We start from the raw sequence: 18,235 nt of genomic DNA on the forward strand, positions 1-18,235 counted from the left end.
GTCCTGTTATGAACCCTCTCTTCAGAACATGGAGAAGACGCTGGTGCGTCCCACCGCCTTCAAACCCGTCGTCCCCAAGGGCCGCCACGCGGCCATGCAGTACCTGTCCCCGCGCCACGGGGGCGCCACCACCCTGTCAGAGAGCCAGAGCAACCTGAACCTGCTCAGCCCCTCCCACAGGGCGTCGTCGCCCGCCTCCAGCTCAGAGAAGTAAGCCTAGTCATCGTTATTACATTAATAACTGTGAAGTCACTGCATTTTTGGCCAGACACGCTGTTTTCAATGTGAAAGTGAAAGGCAAGTTGAGGTGGAAATTACCAACCATCAGAGGATCAATCATACTAAACATAGATATTCTGTGACTACTTAACACATTGACTGCCTGAATTATTTTCACTGCCTATTGTTATTCATGCCAGAGATTTTTCAATGAAAAAAAAAAAGTACTCTACTAAAAGAGCCGAGATACAAAATTTTAAAGTTTTAAGTTAACAAGGAAGTGGATGAGAGTAAAGATCTTCGAAAATTCATATCTCCTTGGTCTTTGGGTCAAATTGAAAAAAAAAAAGTAAAAAAAAAAAAAAAATTGCAAAAAATATTTTTTTTGCTAAAATCGAGTTAACTCGATCTTGGCAGGCAAGTGATGAAAAGCTAATATCGAGTTAAGTCGATCTAGGCAGTCAATGTGTTAAAAAGCTAAGATAAATGAAAAATCTCTGGCACTCGGGGCTATTATTGTTTTATTTACTTGGCACTTAGACTGGGAGGCTTCGGCTCAAAGCCTGGACAGCAGGGGCGTGGCCACTGCGTTCTGATTCAAATCAATAGCCAATGAAGAAAAGAGGGCGGGATCCACATGCAGTGGGTGTTGCTTGTAAATAGGAGCGACGGGAAGCAATTTCTCCTTGAGAAATTGCGGCCGCCATTGTTGTGCACTGCTGTTTGCCTCTCATCGGACTGTTTAGACGAGTTGCACAGCTCTCAGACCGGTAAAAGGCGTGTCCGCTCAGATTCTGAGCGTAAGTTACATCCCGTCCCCACAAATACAGGGGTTTTGGGCCAGACGTTCCTCGCCCCTCCCGTTTGTATGCGAGAGCTGGTGAAAACTTCTGGGAACTCAGATTACTTGGCACTAAATGAGTTAACCCATTGAGACCTGAAGCCGATTCTACATGTCTCCTAAATCTCAACAGCATTCTGAAAAACGCATGTTTCTATATCAGTGGTGCTCAGTCTTTTTCATGTCAAGGACCCCCAAAATTATATTTATTTGGCCGCAGACCCCCATCAAAATATTGTGTTCCAGGGACCCCCAGAAGCAAAGATTTGAGTTAAAAATGTTCGCTTTAAAAATATATATATTCAAAGATTTGCACACATTTTCACGATTTTTCAAAAATAGCAGATCTACAAGCTCGTAGCGCGGCACTCGGTGCCGCGCTACGAGCTTGTAGATCTGCTATTTTTGAATAGCCCAAAGTGTAAAATAATGCTTTTTAGCTCAAATCTAAAAATGACACAGTTCCAGGTCTTAATGGGTTAAAGGAGGACTTCACCAATTTTCAACATTATTATTGTTTCCGCTACTCTGAATGAATTCATCTGTTGAAAACATTTTAAAAAGAAAAGAACGGTAAAAATGACAGACTTGTAGATTGTCTATTTCCCCACAAACAAGTATACAATTATGAAAGTCATGACCTGTTTTGGCCACAGTACATTATTTATTTTGATTATTGGTTTATTGGTATTGGTATTATGGTCATATATAGTTTTTGTAATATCTGCCCTTTGCCATCTTTGTTCAGAAAGCCTAAAAGGGAAACATAAATGTAAGCTTGATTCATACTGTAGGTTCCAATGTTCATTGCCAAAAAGAAATTATTGTATGACAATACAAATATTAATTTTCATGATGGTGACAGCCCTGCGGAGAAGCACAGCTCCTACAGCGGAGGAGGAGGAGGAGGAGGAGGAGGAGGTCGCAGCATGCAGACCTGCGCGATGTCTGACTCCGGACGCAACTCCCTGTCCAGGTTATTACAGTTTGGACATTTGTATTATGTTTCACTTCAGCTAGGAAACCAGTACATGTGGGAAAAGCGGAACGGGGAGCGCTGGTTTTTGGGTGGGTGGGTTGGGGGCAGGTCGCCATGCCGAACGGGAAGGGACGAGAACGGGAAGTCGACGAGCTGCCCGGTCAGCATTTCAGCCCGGGGGGGGGTCGTTTCCCTCGGGAGCCTCAAAGTGACCCGGTCGCGGTCTGGCCTTGGTCTCCCGTGCCGGAAAAACTTGTACTGGTTTCCCACGTGTACTGGTTTCCCACGTGTACTGGTTTCTAGGGGTGGGACGATATATGGGTATCTTACGATACGATATCTGTGGCGATATTAGGCCCTCGATAACAATAATATCACGATATTCGATATATTGCGAGCTATGAAATTTCACCAACGATATATCACGATAGTCCTTGTATTCAATTCATAAACACATAAAATAGTACCAAACTGTTCAAAATCATCATTACAGAAATGCAGAGTCGGAAAAACAATGTATCACAAACGGGGAAAAAAAGAAAAAAAAAACGTTTTTATTACTGGTTTCCCGCTTGTACTGGTTTCCCACATGTACTGGTTTGTGTGCCACTAAAATGTTTAGCCAATTCTAGTTGTAGTTAACTATAAGACGTGTTCTGCTCCCTGTGCAGCCCGCCGCCTTACGGCAGCGCCGCCTACGGCCTGACGTCCGGCGAGGTCCCCAGGGGCCACCTGGAGCCCTACGGCCTGACGTCCGGCGAGGCCCCCAGGGGACACCTGGAGCCCATCAAAAACGTGCCGCCGCCACCGCATGCCACGGGCCACCACGGCCACTCCAACTCGGATAGCGGACGCTCCTCGTCAAGGTTAGTACATACAGTATATACTGTAGGTTAGCATCTTTCCATCAGTTATTTATTATTACTCTCCGCCAGGAGAGTATTGTTATCACTGCGTTTTCACTTTCTAAACATGACACACCGATTGGTCAAGCCTCACGTGACACGTGAAATACTGTGATCTGATTGGCTAGTGACGCCACCGGGCCTATATATACATGGCATCACTCTGACAGTGTCTCCGCCACTGTCAGAGTGAGGTAAGACGGGAACCATGAAATGGCTGCATGGCTGATAGATAATTGGCAGATAGGACAGATAGGACATTTATATAGACAGGAGGGATATGACATAGGACACTTATACAGACAGGAGGGATAGGACACTCACACAGACAGAACGGAAGAGGACACTTACCCAGACAGGTTGGATAGGACACTTACATATACAAGAGGGATAGCGACCTATAAATACATGTGTCACTGTGATAAGCCAGATTCCAATACCGAAAATCCGGCCACTAGCTCACTCCCAGACCTTCGAACCGGAAGTAGTCAGGTAGTCGCGGTCCAATTGTTCCTATCTGTCTTATTGGACAGATAGGACAGATAGGACACTTATATAGACAGGAGGGATATGACACTTACATAGACAGGACGGATAGGACAGGAGGGATAGGACACTTACACAGACAGGACGGAAGAGGACACTTACCCAGACAGGATGGATAGGACACTTACATATACAAGAGGGATAGCGACCTTCGCGACCTTCGAACCAACACAAGTCTTCTGGCGGAGAGTTGTGCTCCGAGGAGCACTTTTTCTAGTTTTTATTTTGTTTTGACTTTTTGTTTTCAACTACAGTTTAGTTGTCTCCGCCAGAGGTGGAGAGTATGTTTTCGTTCCCGTCACGCTGTGTGTCCCCCCTCTAGCCAAGCTAACATTGGTCAAGCTTCACGTGACACGTGACAATATGTTGTCACCAATGCTTTTGATTGGCTAGCGAGACGCATGACGAACGCATGACGAACATTGGTCAAGCTAACGGGATCAAGCTACATTAGTCAAGTGACACGTGACAATATGTAGTATAAATAGGTAAGACGGGATTAATCAGGAACAGTACTGGCGGAGACCTGTGCTCCGAGGAGCACATTTTCTAGTTTTGATTTGTTTTTAAAGCGGGTTTTCCAGTTGGGTTATTTGTTTTCTTCTTTCTTTTTAAGACTTAGTTTTAGTTATTTGTGTTAGTTTTAGTGTTTTAGTTTTCATTATAATATTTATTAGTCAGGGACAAGATTCAACAAGGCCAGAAAAATCACTAAGAGTTTCAGTTAGTTTCGTAAACACACACAGTACAGTTTCAGTCAGTTATCATTGTTTTGTTAAGCCTAATTTTAATTTGTATCTGTTATAAAAAAGAAAATCTGTTATTTCGTTAGTGATTAGTTAATAAATAAAAAGCCTTGCTCCTCTCTCCACAGTAAGAGCACGGGATCGGGCTCTCTGGGTGGGCGGGGCCAGCCCCTGTCGGACAGCGGCTCCATGGGGGGGCGGTCCCCCGCCGGCGCCGCCGTGGAGGGCTACGAGGGCGTGCTGAGAGACCTGGAGGACAAGCTCAGGGAGAGAGACCTGGAGCTGCTGCAGCTCCGAGAAAACCTGGACGACAACGAGGCTGCCATCTGCCAGGTAACAGCGTTAGTTACTATCACAGTAATCCATCTGCCAGGTAACAGCGTTAGTTACTATCACAGTAATCCATCTGCCAGGTAACAGCGTTAGTTACTATCACAGTAAATCTCTCAAGACAGATTCAGAGCTCCGCTAGCCTGCTTCCAGACGAATCTGCCTTTGCAAAATTGCATTGCACTTTAGCCCTCGGCAGATTACGTCTGGCCCCCCTCAATAGAGATTTCATTTCTCTCCTTCCGAAGTCGTGAGGGACCAATCAGGGCCCAGTGTCCAAATGTGGGCGGGCTTATCACCTTATTTGGAGCAATGGCGTACAATGCAGGAGACTCATTTTCAGTTTTTCACAACAAAGATGGACGCCGCCATAGCATCGGTAGTAAACGTGTTAGAAAATATTAATTTTCAGATCCAGGAGATCACGTGATCGAAAGATCTCCCCCACCATTGACCTCCTGCTTAGCGTATTTGGGGAAATGGCTGTATCTTTTTTTCTCCCATTTTTGTACGAGACATGCTATGTTCAACGGCCTGTAACAAGCGACCGGGGGGTGGCGACGACTTTTTCTTATTTTCTCGCGGAAGCCTCCGTGTTTAGCAACCGTCAGGGGATCCATCCTACTGGAGATAAATATTTTGTGACAATAGAAGGAAAACCAAAAATCGCTGGCAGTGGGCGATTCATTTATGTATTTAATCTGGCAACATCTGACCAACATCTGGTCTCTACACGCCATATATAATTGTTTTATCTCTGGGACGTCGATCTACATTTCCGTATACTTTGTTGTACGACGAATAGCATAAATAGACGCCGGCCACATGACGTCTGACATCCGCATGATGACAAGTCATACCGTCATGCCTGCCAGTTCCCACCTGATGTTGTGTGGGAGTTCAGACCGCTCCAGACCGTGCTGAATCACAGCTGCCTTGCACAACGTCTTCAGACTAGGACTTAAATCCAAGATTTGTCCTGTGGGTCCGCCCCATCGGTTGTGTCCTCCAAAGAGGATGACGCGACTTCCCACCATGCAACAGCACGTATGACACATTGCACTGGTCGGTTTCTCCTTGGGCTCAACCTTTTTCACGGACAAGGTCTTGTGAGACTTGATGTTCCACAGATCAACGGTGTTCATGTCAAATCGTATCATGTAAGGCTCTCCATTGTAGGCAAAGGCTGAATGCTCCAATTGTCCGTTGAAGGTGTAGAAGCTGTATTCAGCTGTGTTCAGCCAGCAGTTGGTCTCTGTGTCAAACGCGCTGATGCAGTTGCCCCAGTTTCGCCCCTGCCCCCAGCCCCCAACTACAAACATCTTTGTCCCGATGATGGTAGCATTGAGAGGTGCTACAGCAAGTGGTGGAGATCCTCTGGTGTTAATGAAAGACCAGACCATTGTGGAGGTGTCCAGCTTGTACATGTCATCCGTGCGTCCAGTCAGCTGGTTGTCTCCTATGTAGATAAACATGACCTTCCTCAGGACACAGGCCGAGTGGTTGCACCTCCCCTCTGGAACAGTCCCAGAATCCTCGAGTGTGAACCATCTGTGGGTGTCCACATCGAATGCATAGAGAACGTTGCAGTCCTTCCCTGCGTTGGTACGCCCTCCCCAGATGTATACCGTGTCTCCTATCAGCACAGCTGTGTGGCCCTTTCGCATGGACGGAACCTCGACGGAATGTTTTCCCCTTCCAATTGTCACTGGAGGCAACTTCACCCAGCATAAAGACACTGTGTTGAGGACATGCACATCAATCTGACCTCTGTTGTTGGTGTCGGTCTCCCCTTCGCAGACCCTTCCAAAGGCGTACACCTTGTGGTCCACTACAACAGCAGGGGAGTCTACATGTAGTCCTCCTTTCAGATGCACTGTCCAGCTGATCATTTCGCAGAGAAACTCTACAGGAGATAAAAACTAATTAGAAAAGTGTTACTCTGTAAAACAGTGGAATCCTATTGTCTGTGCTACCATATATATGCGTTTGGCTGAACAGATGTCATGCACCCGTTGGCCAATCAGCAGACTCAATTCCTGTTGATCGATCCTATATGGCAAAATGGTCATGATGACAACGTTTTGATGTCATTACTGTACATGATGAAGTTCAAAACGTTGTTTCATCATTGTGCAGTGTGTTTGTGTGTTGTTATATGTCTCAAGGTGGATCATAATGGATCTATCTATCTATCTATCTATCTATCTATCTATCTATCTATCTATCTATCTATCTATCTATCTATCTATCTATCTATCTATCTATCTATCATGATGATGTCATCATATGTGGAATACCCAGTAATGTTGCTCAAATAACTCACACAAATCGGTACAGATGATCTCTTGAGTCACATGATCAAGATGTATCTGTCGAATTTGTTTATGTTCCACTCCGATTGGCTATGATCAGCTAGCCTGGGATCCAGCCTGATTTACTACATTCGGCTGATATTTTTTCTCACTTCGCTTATCAGTCTGGCCAGCCTCCATTTCAGTCGTATTTTAATGACGAAGGCAAGTCAGGAAGTGACTCGAGTTTTACATTGGACAACACTGGTCCCGCCCCCCCCACTCACAGACCAATCAGAAGCCCTGAGTCGTTTTCACTCGTTTGTGCAAGGACATAGGAGGCTTTCCAGACTGTATAGCGAGTGAGAAACAAAATCCGCCCAACGTAGCGAAGCAGTCTGGATTCCAGGCTAACGATTAGCTTCCAAATACAAAGTTTTACAAATCTTGAATGCAGTGTCCGATCCACCCCAAATGTCAATCACACATTGAAAATCTATCCATGACAATATCTCTATAACCATGTACCCATTAATCACACCATTAACCCTCTGTTGCCTGGTCACGTGCCTTGCAGGTTTACGATGAGAAGCAGAAGCGCTGTGAGCTGGAGTTGGAGGAGCTGAGGCAGGGCTGTGCCACCAGGATGCAGACGGCCTCACAGAAGGCCCAGCGAGCCCAACAAGTTCTGCAGCTACAGGTCAGAACACATGTTTCCCAAACAGTGGGTCGGGACCCATATGTGGGTTGCGGACACATTTTTATGGGTCCTGAGTATATATTGTAGTGTGTATGGGGGTAATTTAGTGATTAATTATCATTAAATGTCATGAATATCAATGAAAGTATATATCACCAGTTTACCTGTTTTTAATACAGATCAGTCTCATAAAATCTGAAGGATTTTGAATTCTTGGCTGAGGCAGGGTCATAGATCATCCAACAATATACAAAATGCAAACAAGTTTTTATTTCTAATCAAGGAAGTTTATTAACTCAAAGGCATAAGCCATAGTAAATATTAATGTTCCAATACAGCCGTACAAGATGTAATTTCTGCTGTGGTCCCTGATTAGAACTTTTTGTGCTAAAAATGGTATACTAATTGTTGTGAGCTCCTAGACAGAAAGAGATAGAAAGAGGGGAAGGTAGGTGAGGGCTGAAAAGAAATAGAAACAGTAGTTAAAGAGCCCTGTCAATAAGTTGATGAAAACAAGCCTAATACACATACAATCCTATTGCCGTTGCACATCAGATGATGGGAACAGACCTGTGATTGACAGGGGTCACTTCTCAAGTAGCGTTCTGGGGCTGTTGGCATTTGTCGCCTGCCTCACTGCCTGCCTGCCTGGCTTTCTTCACACTCCTTAAGTGCCAGCAAATCTTCACTGTTAACAACAGCCGTCTTTATGCTGGGTAGACCAACTTTTCTTCGACACTCCTCAAGTGCCAGCAAGTCTTCACTGTTAACAACAGCCGTCTTTTATTCTTCTTTAGAGTCTATATTCTTCATGAGAGAGAATGTAGGTGATACTTTCTCTCTCGACTTTCCACTTTCCACTTTCAAACTTTCGACTTTCCACTGTCCACATTCGACTTTCCACTGTCCACTTTCCACTGTCCACTTTCCACTTTCCACTGTCCACTTTCCACTTTCCACTGTCCACTTTCCACTGTTGTGTTGAAAGGCACAACTTTGATTCCTTTGCAGTAGTTGAACGCAATATTTAATGACTTGAAAATGTCAATGAATCTTGTAGCTCCCATTCAAATTGAACAAAACAAAAATACACCTAACTGACACTAAGACAAGAAAAGGGGAGGATAACATAGATGAGACCAGACAAGACGAGACCTTGACTGGACTGGACATTGGTCACTAAGAGATGGTCTTTTATTCTCCATCCTAAATACCATGCGAAACTCAATCCTCTGCCTGTCATTGGCTCAAACACAGGAAGGTATGTTTAGAAGGAAAGGGGGGGGGAGAAGAGAAATCTGAACCCACAACAACACTAATTAACTCAACCTAAAGTTGATTCTCTTACAAGGATTTATTCATTATATTATCGATATTCTCCCATTGTAACTTAGTGTCACGCATCTGGTTCCTATTTAAAAATAATATTGGAAATATATTGGAAATATAATGAATAATGAATAATAACAATCAAATGATAATATAAATGTACCTTCATGCCTAAGTGAAAATATGATAAACAGTTGTACTTAATCATACTTGAAAGTTACAAATATAACAGCAAGCTTACACAGTAGGACACGTAATAACCACTTGTTTAATATGGATAATTAACTATGAACGAATGAAACGAACTCTGCCTCAATTCTTTGAGGAGTGCTTGAGGATCGATGATCTCAAGGTCATAGGCAGGCCATTTGGTTGGAAGCAGAGCTCTCCCTGTGACAGCTAACTGTCACAGACTGCAAATTATGGCATTATTTCCAGTTAAATTTGTCCCAAGTTCGTGTCCTGATATCATGGTTCCATGTCAGCAACATTGTCAATCCTAGCCAGTGGGTCTAGGAAACTCTGTGTGTATGTCCGTGCACATCAGTATATCTGTGCGTGCATGTGTGTGTGTGTGCAGGGCACGTAGACTGCAGGATGTGTGTAAACAGAGCTGTTTGGGGCATTTGACCTCTGGGGTCAGCGGCTCCTTCTTCATATGCTTGTAGAGTTGTGTTCATATGCATCAGCAAAAATGGAGATCCAGTTTGGATCGGTGAATGGTTTGATCATAGTGGAATATTCAATTGATAAACCCTCCCCCAAAGCTACTACAATATACCCTTTTATTTTTTGTTTCCTACATAAAAAAAAAATATATATATTTTTAGCAAAAAAAAAGAAATCACGTACTGCACCTCTTTCTATACAATATCAATGTGTGTGTGTGTGTGTGTGTGTGTGTGTGTGTGTGTGTGTGTGTGTGTGTGTGTGTGTGTGTGTGCGTGTGTGCGTGTGTGTGCGTGTGTGTGCTGCAGGTCTACCAGCTCCAGCAGGAGAAGAAGAAGCTCCAGGAGGACTTTGCTCAGCTCCTCCAGGAGAGGGAGCAGCTAGAGGAGAGATGCTCCTCCATGGAACACGAGAAGATCCAGCTTGGTCCTCGTCTGGAGGAGACCAAATGGGAGGTGAGATCCTTAACACGTTGAGTGCCATAAACGGTCTGGACCGTTTTTGGCCCATTTTTTTTTAAATATTTTTTTCCCACGTGGGGCGCTCTAACAAAATCATCCAAGGAGTCTCTGAGAAGGAGAGGCCGGATGCGGATCCATGTCAAAAATGCGTCCGGTCGGCCTCTCCAATGTAAAAGCTTAATATCTCCATTTATTTTTAATGTGGTGGAAGTGAGCCGTTTTCGATCGGCGATCACTCTGCAATGGAGGATCGTGTTAGAAATATTATTGTTCCAGGCGTTAGTCGGGACCCTCCGCCGTCTCGCACGCACACTTTGTTTACATGCACGTCCGCGTCGGGGCTTCTACAGCACGAAACGTATCAACGTAAGTGGATGGTAAATGGATGGAAGATATGCAGGCACTAGATGTACCCTATTTTAATAAACCTCTGGCACACAATGTGTTAATAATATGGGGTTGTGGTATAAAAAGGTTTGAGAACCCCTGGTCTAGACCGATGCCTAAATTGTGAATTGTAAATGGTTGTAGTCCAAAAAGCAGTGGTGGAAAAAGTACTCAGATGTTTACTTGAGTAAAAGTATCAATACTGCAACGTAGAAATAGTCTGTTACAAGTCAAAGTCTGGGTACTCAAAATTTACTTGAGTAAAAGTGGAAAAGTATTGGTATCAAAATGTACTTAAAGCACCAAAAGTAGAAAGTACTCATTAGGCAGAATGTCCAATTTCACAATTTTTCAAATGTGTAAAACGTCAAAATATCTTTTGAAAATAGCAAGATCTACAAGCTCACAATGCGTTGTGTCGTGACGCATTGTGAGCTTGTAGATCTGCTATTTTCAAATGGCCAAAATGTATATGTATGTTTTGTAATAATAATCTAAATCTACAAAGTAACTAAAGTTGTCAAATAATTGTAGTGGAGTAAAAGTACAATATTTGCCTCTGAGATGTAGTGGAGTAGAAGTAAAAGTACAGAAAATTGGAAGTACTCCGGTAAAGTACAAATACCTCAAAATTGCACTGAAGTACAGTAACTAGAGTACACGTACTTATAGTTACTTTACACCACCGTTACATCGTTCCCCCCCCCCTATAGGTGTGTCAGAAGTCGGGCGAGATCTCTCTGCTGAAGCAGCAGCTGAAGGACGTGCAGGGCGAGCTGGCGCAGCGCGTGGGCGAGATTGTGTCGCTGCGCGGCCAGCTGAGGGAGACGCGCGGCGAGCTGACCAACGCCCAGGCCCTGCTGCAGGAGGCCAGCGGCGCCGGACGCACCCGCACCCTGGAGCTGGAGGTGTGCGAGAACGAGCTGCAGCGCCGCAAGAGCGAGGCGGAGCTGCTGCGGGAGAAGGCGGGCCGTCTGGAGGAGGAGACGGCCCGCCTCCGAGACGCCCTGGCCAACGCCAACGCCTCCGCCCAGCAGGGGGCGACGCACCCGCACCCGCACCCGCACCCCGGGAACCGCCAGTGTCAGGTGCGTAGGTACCCTGCTGGACACGTGTACTTGATCTTTTTTTACGTAACCCATTGAGCCCGGGAAAACATCTGTGTCATTTTTAGATTTCTTTGGCTATTCAAAAATAGCAGATATACTTGTAGATCTGCTATTTTTTTTTATAAATCACGAGCATCTTTGAATATATATATATATATATATATATATATTTTTAAAGCAAACGTTTTTAACTCCAATCTTTGCTTCTGGGGGATTCTACAAATGTCTTCTAAATCCTAACTTCTAAAAAAAACTTATGTTGCTATAATGTCAGTGCTTCTCAAACTTTTTCATGTCAAGGACCCCCAAAATGATATGTATTTGGCCATGGACCCCCATCTCAAAATATGTTGTTCTAGGGACCCCCAGAAGCAAAGATTTGAGTAAAAAAAGTTGGTCCTGAAAAATAGACGATGCGACACGTTGTAGATCGGCTATTTTCAAATAGCCTAGGTATAAAATAGGGCTAAAGTGGTTAATGTATGTTCTATAATGTAATAATTTATATCTGCAAGTAAGTAGGCTAACTAGTAACTAAAGTTTTCAAATAATTGTAGTGGAGTAAAAGTACAATATTTGTGGAGTAGAAGTAAAAGTATAGACAATTGGAAATTCTCCAGCAAAGTAAAAGTACCTCAAAATTGTACTTAAAGAGGTGGTGTCATGGTTTTGCACTTTTTCTGTTTTTCATGTGTCTATGAGGTTGATAGAACTTCATTAAGCCCCCTGGTGGTGTTTTTATGGTGTTTTATGTCTTCTCTGACTATTTTGAGTTTCTTCCTGGAGGCTGAAACCTTGAGGGTCAAACGTGCCAATAGAAAAACAGCCCTTTAGTGACATAGTAAAAACATACCCTCCCCCTCATTATCATAACACAACAGGTGTGGGCATGAGGAGGAGGAGGGACTAGGACAGGTGGTTGGTGCTAAGGTGGTGGAGGAGGTGCTAAGGTGAGAACCAGGTATACTTAATGAACTGGAGGCATGTCCACATAAAAACATAATTTTAACAATTTCTGTACACTTTTTTGAAAAAACAGTACTTTAGAGTAAATGTACTTGTTGTGTAAAAGTTACTTCACACCACTGGTTTACATGTCTGACTAAAACAAGTATCCAATCAATCAATTAAACCAGGTGTTCCAGGAGGCAGAGGAGCAGCTCCTGGCGTACCAGGAGACCACGGGCGGCGGCGACGAGGCGGCCAACAACAACAAGGCCCAGCAGCAGCAGCAGCAGCAGCAGCGGATGGGCGCCGAGCCGACCACGCCGAGCCGGCGCCACACACACATGGAGCGCAGCATGCGGTCGGAGCTGGCCATGGAGCGGCGGCGGGCCGAGGAGCTGGCGGGCGGCTTCCAGGAGGAGCGGCGCGTGTGGCAGGAGGAGAAGGACAAGGTCATCCACTACCAGAAGCAGCTGCAGCAGAACTACGTGCAGATGTACCGGCGCAACCGCGAGCTGGAGCGCGTGCTGCGCGAGCTCAGCCACGAGCTGGAGAGCCGCGAGGAGGACGAGGGCAGCGGCAACGAGATCAACTTCGACGAGATCGCCGCCACCGAGATCTGAGAGGGTGCAAAAAAATACATTGGACGCCGTTCGGACTGCTCTCAGAGTAGCGTTTTTTTTTTTTGCACTGGCGTTTTTAAGCTTGAAACGTCTGTTTTTTTTTGGGGGACGGATGGACCCACGTGTAAGAATCTGTTTGTTTTGTTTGTTTTAGAGCAGTGGTTCTCAAACCCTTTTCATGTCGAGGAACCCCCAAAATGATATATATATTTGGCCACGGACCCCCCATCTCAAAATAGTTTGTTACAGGGACCCCCCAGAAGCAAAGATTTGAGTTACAAATGTTGGCTTTAAAAATTGCACATATTTTAAAGTTTTTTTCAAAAATAGCCAAAGTATAAAAGTTTAAAGTGGTTGAAATTATTGTGATGCTACATTAACAAAAACATTTTTCTGGGGAACCCCCCTGGAACTCCCTCTGGGACCCCTGGGGGTCCCCGGACCCCACTTTGAGACCCACTGGTTTAGACTCTTAAACAAATCCCACGAGGGCAACGGGATCAACTTCGACGAGATCGCAGCCGCTGAGATCTGAGGCGCGAGCAAAATGAATGGACACCGACCATTTCGGACTGCTCTCCATGAGTTAGCGTTTTTGCGCTGGCGTTCGATGGACCCGCGTGGATCTCTGTGTCGAAGGCGGAAAGAACCTGATTGAGCGTTTGTTTTGTTTGTTTGTTTAAACAAATCCCTATCTTTTGTCCTCGGAGCCCCTCATCTTACATCTCACAAAAGCTGAGACCATCCACACACACACACACACACACACACACACACACACACACACACACACACACACACACACACATGTTTTTTTCAGACATGTTAACCACCTAAGCCCTATATACAGATAAGACAGCCATGATCCTTGATCCTTCCCTGCAAGTTCCCCGAAAAGTCACAGTTTTCCCCCCTATATTCACACTTGATTAGCCTTTGTTTTGAAATGACACCATTTCAAACCTGGCAAATAGCGATGACAGGTTGGAAAACGGTTTAGAAAACAATAACGATGTTATTACTGTGCTTTACAATGTGTGAGTTGCTGTAGTAGCCCTGTTAAAGTGACTGTACGGGATGAGAAGAATCCGAACGACGAGGTGGACCGATGTCACATTGAGAACATACAGTAAAGCCAACATTTAAAAACTGGTTTAGACAACCAGGGCACGATATCCTCAGTATCGGAAATGAGCAGAGAAAAAAATAAAATAAATCTACACTTCTTGGTGGGTCCAGCCCCTATAAGGCTTGATTTATACTTACTCGTGTGCCGGTGTGTCGTGCAATGCCATAAATAGTGCCACAAATCTGGTCTGGGCAATATGTAATGTTTCAACAGCCTTGTCAATGGACCTTTTCATGTCAAGGACCCCCAAAATGATATGCGTTTGGCCACGGACCCCCATCTCAAATAATTTTGTTCCAGGCTCCCCTCCACAAGCACAGATTTGAGTAACAAATGTTCGCTTTAAAAATATATCACTATATATATTCAAAGGTTGAATGAATTGAAAGAAATCTCACTCCACTAAACTTAAAGGGATAGTTCACCCCCAAAATGACTTTATTTCTATCGATTTTTTTAGTTTTTGTCTCATTCCTAAGCCCATAATTTGATGACCGGCAGCGGTTCTGGCAGGAGACACAAAAGAGTCTCCTTTGTGTCTCCTACCGGAACCGCTGCCTACCGGTCTGCTGGTCATCAAATTATTGTCTTAGGAATGCGACAAAAACAAAAAAAATCGATAGAAAAAAAAGTCGTTTTGGGGGTGAACTATCCCTTTAAGCACGGCCCCATGGAGGCTTCCCAATCCCAATGATTGTAAAGACAACATGATTACTTTTGAATGGCTGTCATGTAAGAATTAATGCATCAGTTTGTGAATGGCTTGCATGTGTGCTATACCAGAATGTGTGTTCCATTCAGTGTGTCTGTAGACTGCCCTAGCGTGGCTCATATCTGGCATAGAGGGGCGGGTTTAACATCTCCGGAGAGAGAATGCGTGTGATCCCATTAGTTCACCGATCTGTCCGTCAGCCCCCGCCCCGTCAACACAACATTTGGAGCGACGCCCACTGCACTCTGGTTGGTTGGGGAAATGAAACACTTCCTACGCCCGGAACACCGACTCGCTGGTCCAGGCTTTTATTTTTTAGCAAAAATAAAAAATAAAAGCCTGGAGATCGAGGCTAGTGTGTCTGTAACGCATGGGAAGGGACGCCAAAAGGCAAACATCGTATCGCCTCTGTCGGGTGGAAACCTCATTATGTCCAGAAACATATGAGGTTTATAAAATAGCAAAAGTAGCAGATCTAAAAAGCTCAGATCTAGATCTGCTACTTTTGATTCTTTGGTGAGACGCTGTAATATGATCAAGTAGACTCTACTTGAGCACGTTTTTTTTTTTCTTCATAAATGAACGCTTTACTTAGTAGCGCGTTCATTTATGAACCACTGAAGTGAGCCATTGTGCTACATGCTACATGCTACAGTACATGTCCTTATGGAAGGCTTTCTGTACAGCTAGGTTGAGACTGAGGACATGCACTGAATCAAAGGGTCTTTCAGTCTCCTCTATCAAGTCACATCAGTAGTTAGAGCAGGGGTCTTCAACAAGGGGGTCCGGGACTCGTAGGGGGGGCCCTCAGAGTTACTACAGGGGGTCCGCCAAACCTTTCTGTGATGGGATCTTTAAAAAAAAAAAATTTACATTAGCCACTTGAACCCTAGCATCCCTATTCTGAAGGGAACATTATCCAAAACATTGCAGATCTACAAGCTCACAACGGGAGGCGTTGTGAGCTTGTAGATCGGCTATTTTTCGTCCAAGAGGTTCGGTGTAGAGGGAATATAGAGCAGACCAAGTACAAGTGTTTAGGTTTTAAGTGGTTTAACTGTCTGAAAATACTCATCAGCATGAATCCAACATACACTGACGACTAGTCTATGAAATCTACTGTATGAAAACGTTTAATCTGAAACACAATGGTAGTGGGGGTCCCTAGCCTGGTTCCAGAGCATAGACCCCGCCCACCCTCTTGGTCTGCTGTCATAATGTGAGCCTATTGGCTTTTCACGGTCGAAGAAAAACCTGTCAAATCAGAGTCGGAGGTGGGAGTGGTCTAACGACAAGCCAATCAGCGAATATCTGCTAAAACAAGCTGTGCGATGACGTCAGATGTAGGCGGATGCGTGGATCTCTTGTGATTGGTCCTGATTGGTCCTTGAAGCTCCACGCAGCTTCTGGCTGATGATCAGGCTAGGGGAAACACTGCTTCATCTCTCTCTCAGCTAGGGGGTCCTTAGCCTGAAAAAACGTTGAAGACCCCTGACTTAGAGACCATGACATGACTGTTAATCCTCCCATCAACTGCTTTAGTCTAGATACTGTCTCATGTCTGTTGACTTAAAGACCGATGAAACTCCAGGGCTGAATTTGTAGTTAGTTTTCCAGTTCATGTTAAAGATTGGGTAAACTAAAAGAGTTTATCTTAATTTTATTTGATGACCGGGTCATCATGAGTCTCCCGCCGGTCATCAAATTATTGGCTTAGGAATGCGACAAAAATACGATTTTTTGGGGGTGAACTACTCCTTTAAAAACTACAGCAGTGGGGAAAAAAACCTGTCAGGCAGCATAACGGTGACCGTATGGTACACCGTGATGTACCGTCATCAACACAGCTGCAGTAATCACATTAATAATGGCTACATTTAGGTTAAGTAAGTAGGTCGGAGAGGCTTATTGTCGGCCGAGAATGTGGGAGTCTATCCACGTTTACGTAATTGAAATACGTCCAATAGGAGGCTGGCCAGCCTGATAAGGGAAGTGAGAAAAAAAAAATCAGCCCGAAAGTAGTGATTCAGGCTGGATCTCAGGCAACTAGACTAGAGAGGCACACCTAAATCTAGCACAACCATTATTTAATTTGATTAGCTGCAGCTGCAGTTGCTTTACTAGCCTGCCATGTTTTTATTCTGCTGGAGTTATTTTTATTTTTTTTACCTGAACTGGAAAAACAAACCACACAATCATCCTATAGGGTTTGATCCCCCTTTAAACCTGAATTATACTTTGTCGTCCGACAGAGACGGGCGCCAGCGATAGCCGATATAGACGCTCGCTTGTGAGCTTGTCTGTCGGCATTTTTTAAATTTTTTTGCGCAGATTATGAAATTAAGCAATTATCTGTACAAAGGCACACAAAACAAATACAAAATAATGTTAATTCCTCACTGTAGATACTCCTAATACTGAAAAAAATAAAAAATAAATGGTGAAGTATAACAGATGTTAAAGCATCGCCACTGTGAGTAGACCAAAGCAATGTTGCACGTCCTACTTGCTTCTCTCTCTCTCTCTCTCTCTCTCTCTCTCTCTCTCTCTCTCTCTCTCTCTCTCTGTATATTGTGTGTGAATGCTTCCCCCCCCACACACCCCAGGATATGATAATGTTTTTTAATCCACAGTATTTGTATGAAGACATTAAATGTATATTTTCATGCTGTACATTTCTTGTACCAACTTATTATGTTTTTAATAAAATTACAGAAAACAGAAGGCGACTTCAATTATTTTTTACTTTTACAGGAGATTGTGTTAACAGTGTTTAGCCTCTGCTCTAAATAACTACTAATTATCATCATCATCATCCTCATCATCATCGTTGTTCTGGAATTGGATGTGTTGCAATATAAGGTGTGTGACTGTGAATATATTTATTCACTTGCATCAAAATCAGACCAGCTAATTCAGGTATTTAAAAGTGTCCACCAATGCCATGAGTCCAAAGGTGGGACAAAGACACTGTTTTGAAGAACAAGTAAGTCTCAAGTCTCTGCTCTTGAGTCCAGAGTCAAGACTGACTCAAGTTTGTTGGAAAGGCATTGAGTGACTTGAAAAGACTTGGAAGTCTCAAGTCAAGATAGATCTAGGGCTCCAGTCAGTCACGTGTCATTACAGATGAAGTCCAAGTTGAGTCCAACTAAATTATTTTCTTTATTTGATGTAAGCCTAAAGTCATCAAATGTGTGACTCAAGTCCACACCACGGTTTTCTACATTCTCTCCAATGGAAAGTTACTGTACTGTACTGTACTCAGTACAGTACAGTACAGTAACTTTCCATTGGAGAGTACAGTACAGTAC

General features: G+C 44.1%; 1 protein-coding gene across 5 annotated transcripts in view; it reads left to right on the plus strand.

Moving 5' to 3' along the window:
* The window catches only part of LOC311060805 (leucine zipper putative tumor suppressor 2 homolog), a 94,179-nt gene extending 76,541 nt beyond the window's left edge, over positions 1-17,638 (plus strand). For all 5 annotated transcript variants that reach the window (XM_084079141.1, XM_084079143.1, XM_084079144.1 and 2 more), the window contains 8 exons: positions 26-210; positions 1,926-2,036; positions 2,711-2,905; positions 4,365-4,569; positions 7,438-7,560; positions 9,867-10,013; positions 11,120-11,494; positions 12,652-17,638. In XM_084079141.1, the coding sequence (XP_083935267.1) occupies positions 26-210; positions 1,926-2,036; positions 2,711-2,905; positions 4,365-4,569; positions 7,438-7,560; positions 9,867-10,013; positions 11,120-11,494; positions 12,652-13,083 (1,773 nt within the window). In that variant the 3' untranslated portion in view covers positions 13,084-17,638. The remainder of the gene's footprint in view (positions 1-25; positions 211-1,925; positions 2,037-2,710; positions 2,906-4,364; positions 4,570-7,437; positions 7,561-9,866; positions 10,014-11,119; positions 11,495-12,651) is intronic.
* Positions 17,639-18,235: the final 597 nt, after the last annotated feature.

This window comes from Gymnoscopelus microlampas (assembly GCF_963454915.1).
Source record: "Gymnoscopelus microlampas genome assembly, chromosome: 14".
NCBI lineage: Eukaryota > Metazoa > Chordata > Actinopteri > Myctophiformes > Myctophidae > Gymnoscopelus > Gymnoscopelus microlampas.